At 35.6% G+C, this 9820-nt stretch overlaps 1 protein-coding gene across 1 annotated transcript in view; it reads right to left on the reverse strand.

Moving 5' to 3' along the window:
- Window positions 1–6018: 6018 nt before the first annotated feature.
- MAMDC2 (MAM domain containing 2) overlaps window positions 6019–9820 on the reverse strand; it is a 132146-nt gene continuing 128344 nt past the window's right edge. The window contains exons 13-14 of the mRNA XM_004677605.2: window positions 7121–7205; window positions 6019–6990 (exon numbers count right to left, since the gene is read on the reverse strand). Of these exons, the coding sequence (XP_004677662.1) occupies window positions 6926–6990; window positions 7121–7205 (150 nt within the window). The 3' untranslated portion in view covers window positions 6019–6925. The remainder of the gene's footprint in view (window positions 6991–7120; window positions 7206–9820) is intronic.

Below are 9820 nucleotides of genomic sequence, written 5' to 3' on the forward strand. Positions count from 1 at the left end.
ACCGGGGTCGCTTGGGGGTGGGGGGTGGGTGGGTGAGGGGGTGACCCATATGGTGCTGCAGATCTCTCCAATCTCACCCTCTGCTCCCTTCAGCAGTGTATTTTTGTCAATCTGCCTGTTCTGCTCTCACTCTTTCTGTGGTGATTCCTCTCACCCCTGCACCTCTGGCCTGTACCCCAGTTCTGTATGTGTAAACAAATAAATCTTAAAAAAAATAAACTTATAAAATAGATCCATGTTGACACATGTAAGTCTGGTTTTTTTTTGACTGCTGTAGGGGTTTTGTATGAATATATTTACTTTATCCCTTATTCTATTGATTTAACACATAGATTGCTTCCAGTTTTTCATTTTTACAAACACTGATCAGGGAATAGTCAGATATGTCTTTATGTATATGTGCAAGCATTTTTCTAGGATAAATACCAAGAATTAGAATTGGTAGATTATATATCATATTTATTACTCAGTTTTTTAGTTTTGTTGCTTGTGGGTGATTTCTTAGTAATTGCAATTATTTGAAAACAAAATTTTTCTCTTTTCCCTCTCTCTCTCTCTATTTTTTTGGTTTGATGACTATTCTCTCTCTCACATCCATACTTACCACTCATGCACGCGCGTGCACACACACACAGACACATCCCTCTTTCCTACACAGTGCTCTTTCTTTTTCCAACCAGATCCAGGTTTAATGGGGTCTGAAGCTCATGTCAGTTTCAATATTTCTTCTGAAAAATATAAAATTACACAAAAAACATGAAATTAGGATGGTGATTTTATTTTTCAGAATGAGAGAAAAAAAATCACAACCTCAGCACTGATGATATTTTGGGTAAGTTAAAGTTCTTTGCAGAGAGGGTAGGAGAAGGCAACTCTCCTCAGCACTGTAGGATGTTCTGCAGCATCCTTGGCCTCTCTCACTAGATGCCTGCAGGGCCTGTAAAGTTGTGACAACCAAAAATGCTACAGACATTGGCAATGCCTGTTGTTGATCCCCTATGCACAAACTTCCCTAGTTGAGAGTCATTACTCTAATGCCACCCATTGACTAGAGAAAAAGAAGAAACACTCTTATAATTCCTCTTATGACCCTACATTTTATTTTATCTAAAATCACTAATTTCTAAGGAAATTTTAAAAAATGAAAATTTTCTGTCAAATTGACTCATGAACATGTATATGCAAATATCTAACAATGCTAAAAAAAAAAAGAATGTATGATCTAATTTGGTTTACTTGATCTAATTTGGTAGGAATTCAAGGTTGATTAAACACTAGAAAATCAAATCAGCTTATGTGATTCTTTATGTTAAAAAGCTATATAGGCCCTCCCTGGTGGCGCAGTGGGTTAAAGCACAACACTGAGAATCTAAAGCCGCTTCCGCATGAGTTCAATTCCCGCCTGCCCCGGAGGTGACCACATGGTGTGGCAGACCTCTCCTGACCCGCCCGCTGCTCCCCTCAGCAGTGTACTTCGTAGATCTGCCTCTTCTGTTCCCCACTCTGTCTCTGGTGAAGCCTCTCGCCGCTCCTGAGCCTCTGGCCTGTACCCCAGTTCTGTATGCACAAATAAATAAATCTTTAAAAAAAAAAAAAGCTATATATAGGTGTAAGGTAATGCATCCAGAACTTTTAACTATTTTCAATATATGTTTATAGGTAAAATTTCTAGTAAAGCAGGGGAAAGAATTCCTTTAGCCAATACAATTCCAAAAATCTTATGATGAAAAATTTAGAAATGTTCTCCTAAGTTCTGGAACAAGTAAAGGCTGATAATCTCAGTACTTCTAATGAGCACTAACTATATTGGGTATTTTTTTTTCAAAGAAAATTAAGAAAGCAGAGCAAGGAAAAGAAAGAAAAGAAGAAGCCAAAATTGGCCTTATTAAGCAAACTGTGGCTCCCCAAAGAAGTCCACATCCTAAACCCTGAAATTTGTGAATGTTGATTAACATGGCAAAAGGAACTTTGAGCTATGATTAAGCAAAGCTCTTGAAATAGGCTGAGTGGCCTGGATCATCCAGCTGGACCCAATGCAGCCAGAAGTGTTTTTTAAGAGGAGACAGGCCAGTCAGAGTCAGAGATGTGACAGTGAAGCAAATTGGAGTGATGATACAGCTGGAAGAGCACCAGGGTCCAGGGATGCCTCTAAAAGTTGGAAAAGGCAATAAATGGCTTCCCTCACCCATAGCGTCCAAGAGGAACACAGCCCTCCAGACACCTTGATATTAGCCTCATTTAGAATGACACAATTTGACTTCGTGAATTTTAAGATAGTAAATGTTTTGTTCTGTGGTGATTTGATACAGAAGCAGTAGGAAACTAATGCAAACACAGTCTGATCTGAGAAGTAATAGCAAGTTTACTAAATATAATTCCATATGATTCTAAGATCGAAAGGCAATAGACAAAGCTTCAATGTTTTTAGATGAAACTACATGGGAATTACTTTAAAGTCAGGAAGTTGTTTTACTTAATTCCCATTAAGAGTAAGAAAGCTTTTTTTTTTTTTAAAAAAGTTAAATAATAAGTCATAAATAACTATGCATAAATTCACATACAAATTAAAACCTAAGGCTTTCATTAATCAAATTCACCATAAGCAGGAGGAAACAAGGCACAAGCTATAATGTAAAAGATATTTGTAACATTTAAAACAAACAGAAGTATAAGACCTGGGGTGTTAGAGAAGTCCCATGAATCAGTAAGAAAAAGATAAATCGCTTATTATATACATATATGTGGGCATTTTACACAAATGTTTCATTTGTGTTCTTTATGAAACATGAGTGGTCATAAAACATTAATTTAAAATCAGAGGAATGCAAATTCAAAACCAGTGAAATACAAATTCACAACAATCAGATGTTAAAAATTAAAATTTGACACTAGCAAGCTCTGGCATGCTCTACATGGTATGGATTAATGCAGTCAATTAGAAAGCAGTTTATTTATCAATTAGTGAGGTATATGTATTGCACAAACCAGCAATTCAGAAGTTACATATGCAATGAGAAATTCACTCACATTGTTATCTGTACAAGAATACTTTTGTAGCAGAGTTCACAGTAGTTCAACATTAGCAATGACCCAAATATTCATCAGTGATAGAATGGAATAATAAATAGCAGTATAATCATTTAATGGAATACCTACCGAAGTGAAAATGAATTTATTACAGCTAGAAATTCAACATGGCCAAGTCTAAAAAACACACTTTTGAGCAAAAAAGACAAATCACAGATGAAAACATATATAATTATTTCCTTTGTAAAGTGTTAAAAATATTCAATATATGCAAGTATTCACATACATGTGTAGCTTGGTGTTTTATGAAATGTTAGTAGGTAGGAGTATTGGAGAGAGTAAAGTTCTGACAGATAATTAAAAAGAACTGATGAAATGTTGATGGGCCAAAGAGAATCCTGACAATTTTGGAGCACAAACATCTATTTGTACTAATCCAAGTGATTTTGTGGAGCAGTGCTTATTTAATATAGAAATATTGAGTATGCTAGGCACCAGGGGTATAACATTGAATAAATGACAATGTTGGAGGAAAGGGACATAAAAAATAGCAATTTAGGCTCAGCATGATAAATTTTCTAGGGTATGTACACAAGGTTAACAACACAGAAGAACCATTAATTGTAATCGGAGTAGGAAGAGCAAAGGGAAAGCACTGCCCAGTTGTGTGTTAAAATAATTCTTGTATTGCTAGCAATAAAGAAAAAAAGAGGATAAAATGACAAGCTTAGATGGTTGTTTTATCCTTAAGATGGCACTCTATACTCACAATTCCTCTATAGAAAAAGACTACATAAAAATAACATCAATTTATCCCAAAATTTCACTCAAAACTCAGAATAGAAACTGGAATGCCTTTTGTCAGTCAGATGCTGCTTTAAATCCTTGTATGTATTATTTTCATTTAATCTCTATAGCAAACTTACAAAGTAGAGGCGAGTATTTGCTGCATATTGCAGACTACGAATAAAAATCAGAAAGGATGTTAATGACTTGCCCTGAGTCACAAAGCTTATAAGTGGCAGTTAGAATTTAAACTGGGACAGCCTGCATGCTGGCTCACCTCTTTCTCATAACCCTTATGTTGAAAATACAACATTAGACTGATCACATAGGAAACCCATTTCCCACCCCTACCTCCCCACAGTTCTGATTAAAATCACATGGGAAACCATATCGAGTGCATGGGAGTGAAAAGTACAGTCATGTCTTAGCCGCTTAGCTCTTAGAGAGTGTTAGAAAGCATGAGACACCAGGAAAATAGGGGTGTCTCTGCTGGTTCTCACTGTTCTGCTCAGATGAGAACTGGGGGCTGCCTCTCTAGGCCAGATGTCCATTCTAGATCCTCCCTGGGCATATGGCCTCTCTGTTTTCCTAACTTTATAACTTCCATGCTTGGATAATTCCAGAAGCATAGAGTTTCAAGAAATTTTTACTGAAACTTTTCTTCTAAATTGAGACAGACCTAGCATCAGAGCAACAATCCTCTCCCTACTCCCTTCTGTGCACAAATAACCTCCACCCCAGACAGCAAAGTATAGGAGAGGAGAATTTGTGTGAGAAAGTAGGTGCTAGCTGAAGCACTTGTGTGTTTAGGTTAAGACTTAGAATAAAAGCAAGCACTGGGCTTACATTGATCAGCAGTACCTATCAGCAAGTGTAACTTCCTCCCGGGCTTTTATGGGAAAACTATTTCACTTACTTTCCATTCATCCAGGTGAAATGTAGTTTAAATGAATGCCAAGGGCAACCTGGAAAAGAAAGAGAAGCATTCAAAAAGTGAAACCTTCAAGAGCAGAAAGCAGAGACAAAAAATTAATCCACTCACCTTTTTCTTTTATATGAACATTAGACTGTTTTCTTAGCACCAATTGGTAATAATTACTTTCCCCAAGTCACCAGATAAGCACTCCAACCTTCACCTTGCTGACCCACCTCAATTAAAGCTGGTGTCCCAATTTGTATTTCTCATTCGTCAACATCTGAGGCAATTTTGGTAGCCAATAGATCCTCTTGAGGCCGAGAAATTTGGATCCTTCAACTATATCAAGCTGATATTGGGGTTGACACTAGGAGGAAAGCTGGCCATTTCTGGAGTAGTATTGTAAGGATGAAGGCATAGTTTTGGCAATGAAACCAACCCAGGTTCAAACCTAAGTCCTATGTTAGCTCCTGAACTTGGACTGATAATTTCCCTATTTAAAAATGCTATTTAATTATAAGACACTCATGTGTCTTATAATTAAATAGCAAATTCTCTAAATCTTTTTTGAACACTGCCTGAGAATACTAAGTAATCAATAATTTTAGCTGTGAGTATTAATAAGCTGATAAATGGCTTCATTCATACACCACACCCTGTAAACCCTTTGCAAGTACAGGATCTTGTACTGGATACTGGACATACTCTTAGTTTCTTTACTTAGCAAAATAATTAAGTTAGATAGAAGAACAGTGCTCTGAAGAAATTATAATATCTAATCTATTATTAAATTGGATACTATTTTTAAATCTTCCATCCCCAATGTTTCAACTCTTTGTAAATCATGAACAGAAATGACTTAGGTTTTTGGGATCAGAGAAACTAAGTTCCATCACTTAACAGCTGTGGAATCTTAAGTAGTTCTTCATTCTCTGAAGCCTGTATCTATATCTATAAAAAGGGTTTAATTAATAAATTAATTCATCTGACAAGTATTTATTTGTTGAGCACCTATTATATAACAGACAAAAGTACTAAATAGACAAGAATCCTTATCCTGATAGAGTTTACATTTTAATGAGTTAAAACTTGTTTATGTGAAATAAACTACTTTAAAAAATTCTTATATCATTGTATGCAGTGTTTACATCATTAATGAAAGGCTTCAGAAGAATTGTGGCAGAATAGAATTTCAAAATAGAGTCAATATGCAGTTTTACAGTGAAGATATTTTGATAAAGAAAAGCCATGTATAAATAAATTAATTGCCAGTAAAAAGATTTCTAACGTTTATTAGGTAATCTTACAACTTCATAGTAGTTATTTGGGTATACATACATGTATATGAAATTTTTTTAGACATGTAAATAAAAAGTAGTAGTTTAGTAGATCTGCTGTAATTCATATTATCAAAAGTTTAACAAAACAGTTATTATAAAAATCAGCAAAATTGTTTAATATATTCTAGAATTTAGTATGCATACATACAATATTTTCAAGCTTGCTTTACAAAAGGAGTGTCATTTCTATTCATGTGTTCATAGTGATTGTCTAAAGGAAAAAGATAGCATTGCTTTGTAATACAGCATTAATTAATACTGACTTACCTGGGATACTTATGAAAGATTCTTATTATCACATGATAAAACTATTTTGAAATTAATGCTCTATTACTATGGATAAAACATAGAAAATAATACTTTACTTTCTTAGACTACCTTGTTAACATGAAAGCTGCATTCATTCTACAGATATTACTGACACCTCACATTATTACTTTGAAAATATTTACAATACTTAAAATTCAAAAGGAAACCCACAAGAACTATTCTTCTCCAATACATTCACTGAATGCAGATTTAAGTGAGCACATCCTAATTTTGATTGTGCCCTTAATTTGCATACTTCAAAATCACTACAATATTGCACATTCGTACTTTTTACCATTACTTTAATTAAAACGAATGACCTATGCAAAACTAGTAGCCTGTACTTCCAGTAACAGTTGTCATATGCAAAAAGAAATAAAAAAGCCCTGAGTTAGTATTTTTTGCATAAGTTGTGAAGAAGAGTGCTCTTAAGTCATTTTATAATGTATGAAATGGCTGACTGTACAGTATTAACTTGTCTGTTTTCATTTTTGATTGAAGAGAGGTATGAGTTTTATTCGATTATCAATCCAATTCAGATTATTTCTTAATATTCAATTTCATTCAACTCCTCAGAATATCCTGATGATTGTTGAGTTGTATCTTCTATTTCTGTCAGGAAAAATAGATAAAATTATCTCTATGTTTATCATAGAAAAATATATAATTTGCATTCTTATGATTTGAGACTATCACAAAATCCCTTGTCACTAAAGTTTATATAATCGGGAGACATTGTTACCTGCACAGTGCCCTGCTTGAAATTTAATATCATCAATGGCAATATCGCTTCTTATTGATACTCCCCTAATGGCTTCAAAAATTATCTGAAAAAATAAAAAGATTACATTCAGAAATCGAGTCCCCTTGTTAAAACAATGCCAACCAGGGGCAGTTCTAAGCTTTCTGGGTCTGGAGGTTTAAGTTGTTTGGAGGGTTCCCTTTTAAGAAGATCAAATTACAAATTCAAGTTGGACAAAGGAATAGTTCATTGGCATTTAAAGAAATTCACAATATGTAACTGGAGGTGTGGAGATTCAGGTCCCTTTCTGCTGAAATTGTCTTTAGGCAGCTGCCCAGAAATGCTCACAAAGAGGCACTTTTTGGTGGTGATCTAATTTCCCCTCTCCACCTAGAACGTTCTACCCCTAGCATTCACAAAGTGCATGAAAGTAAGAGACTCAGAAGCTTCAGTTCCTCAGGTTCTTCATGAATCTATCTTTGCTACTGGTACTGCATGGAAGAATTTAGTATAAATGATGTGATCCATGTAGGAACAGCAAAGCATGAAAATCACATTTTACCAAAAACACAACGGCTCACTTATGCTAAATACTGCAGCATCCAAGACACAATGCAGGAAGAAGATGGAATTAGTGTCATGACTAAAGAGCACAGAAAGAAAATAACTGATCAAATATTCAGGGAACATTTGAATCTACGTTCTAAGGGAAAACCTAGATTCCCCTAGAATCTGATTACATTGTCAGTTCTAAGCTATCCCAACTATGGTTAATAAACCACTGACTACTCCAGGGAGGCTTGTGGTTAATGATTTTCCAGAAGACACATTTGCTCCACTCATTTTATGAGCAAATGACTCCCTTTTGAATTAGTTTATGATTTAAATTAAATCAAAGAATATAAAGTAGATAATTAATAAGCATATGAAACCATCTTGGAAATAATGACTCAAGGAAGCTTTAATGACAGAAACGTGTTAAAATAACATTAATAAAAATTCTAACGACACAGCCCTAAGCAAGAATCTAAGTAAGTGGTAAGAAGGGAGTGGGGGGAGGGGAATGCCCACGTAATTGAATAGCAGTATATATGAGAGCAGTAAGTAAGCATTTTCGTTTGTAAGACAACAGAAAAATCTGCTTTATTTGTGACCTCCAAGTGTACAATGGATGTGGGATAGACAAATTACCTGACTGAATTCTAGTCTGTGATTATGTGAAACCTTTGATTTCATACAACCTTTGCCTTTGAATTTCTTTAATACTTGATGGAGAACCTCAAGTAACATTTGTAACATTATGATTCCCTCTTTATTAAGTTGCACAATCTTTCAGTAAATAATTGCAGTTACTTAAAAATTAGGCAAAAATGGGGCCCCTCCATGGTGAAAAGGATTAAGTCTCAGCACTCTGGCTATCCACAGCCACCACAACAGGAAGCACAAGCTCAATCCCCAGCTAGGGAGCTGACCCACGTGGCACAGCAGATCTTGCCTGTCTCATCCGCTGCTCCCCTCAGCAGTGTATTTCAGTTGATCTGCCTATTCTGTTCCCCACTCTGTCTCTGGTGAATCCTTTCACCCCGTCACCTCTGGCCTGCACCCCAGCTCTTGTATGCATAAATAAATGAAATATTTTTTAAAATTAGACAAAATCATTTTTCTTTTATTCTTAGTGTATTGATTTTTCAAATGACTACCAAGTTGTTAGGACATGAATACTGAACTGTTTGGACTCAACTACTTAACATTGAAACTATTAGGAACTTCTTTTGGTTTAGAGGCACTAGGAATAGAGTACAGAGAAAAACAGTACCATGAATAAGAAAATTTGAGGGTCCTTCCTGGTGATGCAAGAGGTTAAAGTGTAGCATTATGAAGCTACCCAAAGCCACCAAAGCATGAGTTCGATCCTCTGGCTAGGGAGATGACCCACATGATGTGGCAAACATCTCCTGTCCCTCCCACTGCTCCCCTCAGTAGTGTATTTCAGTCAATCGCTTGTTATGCTCCCCACTCTGTCCCTGTGAATCCTCTCACCCCCTGAACCTCTGGCCTGTACCCCAGTTCTTGTATGCATAAATAAGTAAATCTTAAAAAAAGAAAAAAAGAAAATTTGAGACCTGGTCTTAGCAGAGTACCTAGCATATAATAAACCCAAGTCAATGTTAGACAGTATAACGAACAATATGAATGATGTAAATATTTCAGTGAATGAGAATTTGCCCAACACCTTCTTTCCAAGACACCAAACTATAAGAAACCATGGCAGAAAACTGAAAGCAAGGAGTAAATAAAGGTAAGTAGGGAATTCAAAGGAAGGAAGATCATTTGGGAATTTTGATCAATAGAGAGTCAGGTTAGCTTAGCCCTTTAATGAATCCCTTAAGGAGAATGATAAAAAATTTGCCATCTGATGCATTCCTTTTTTAAGGATCATCTGATGACTGGGATATCATTCAAAGACCACTGTTTTATTTTCCTTATTGGATGAATCTCACATGGCAATATTGCTACAGCATTCTAAAAGTCATCTGTATTTCCCTCTCTGACTCCCTTCCTCCCTCAAGTAATAATGTACAAACTCACTCTCTGGCTCTGTTCTTTTCCCTGAACTCCAGTCTCAGTTTACTTGACATCCCTACCTGGATGTCTAATAGATATCAAAAACATAGCAAGCTAAAAAAAAAAAAAAAAAAA

Source organism: Condylura cristata, unplaced genomic scaffold (assembly GCF_000260355.1).
Source record: "Condylura cristata isolate star-nosed mole 26May11 unplaced genomic scaffold, ConCri1.0 scaffold00006, whole genome shotgun sequence".
NCBI classification, from domain to species: Eukaryota; Metazoa; Chordata; class Mammalia; order Eulipotyphla; family Talpidae; genus Condylura; species Condylura cristata.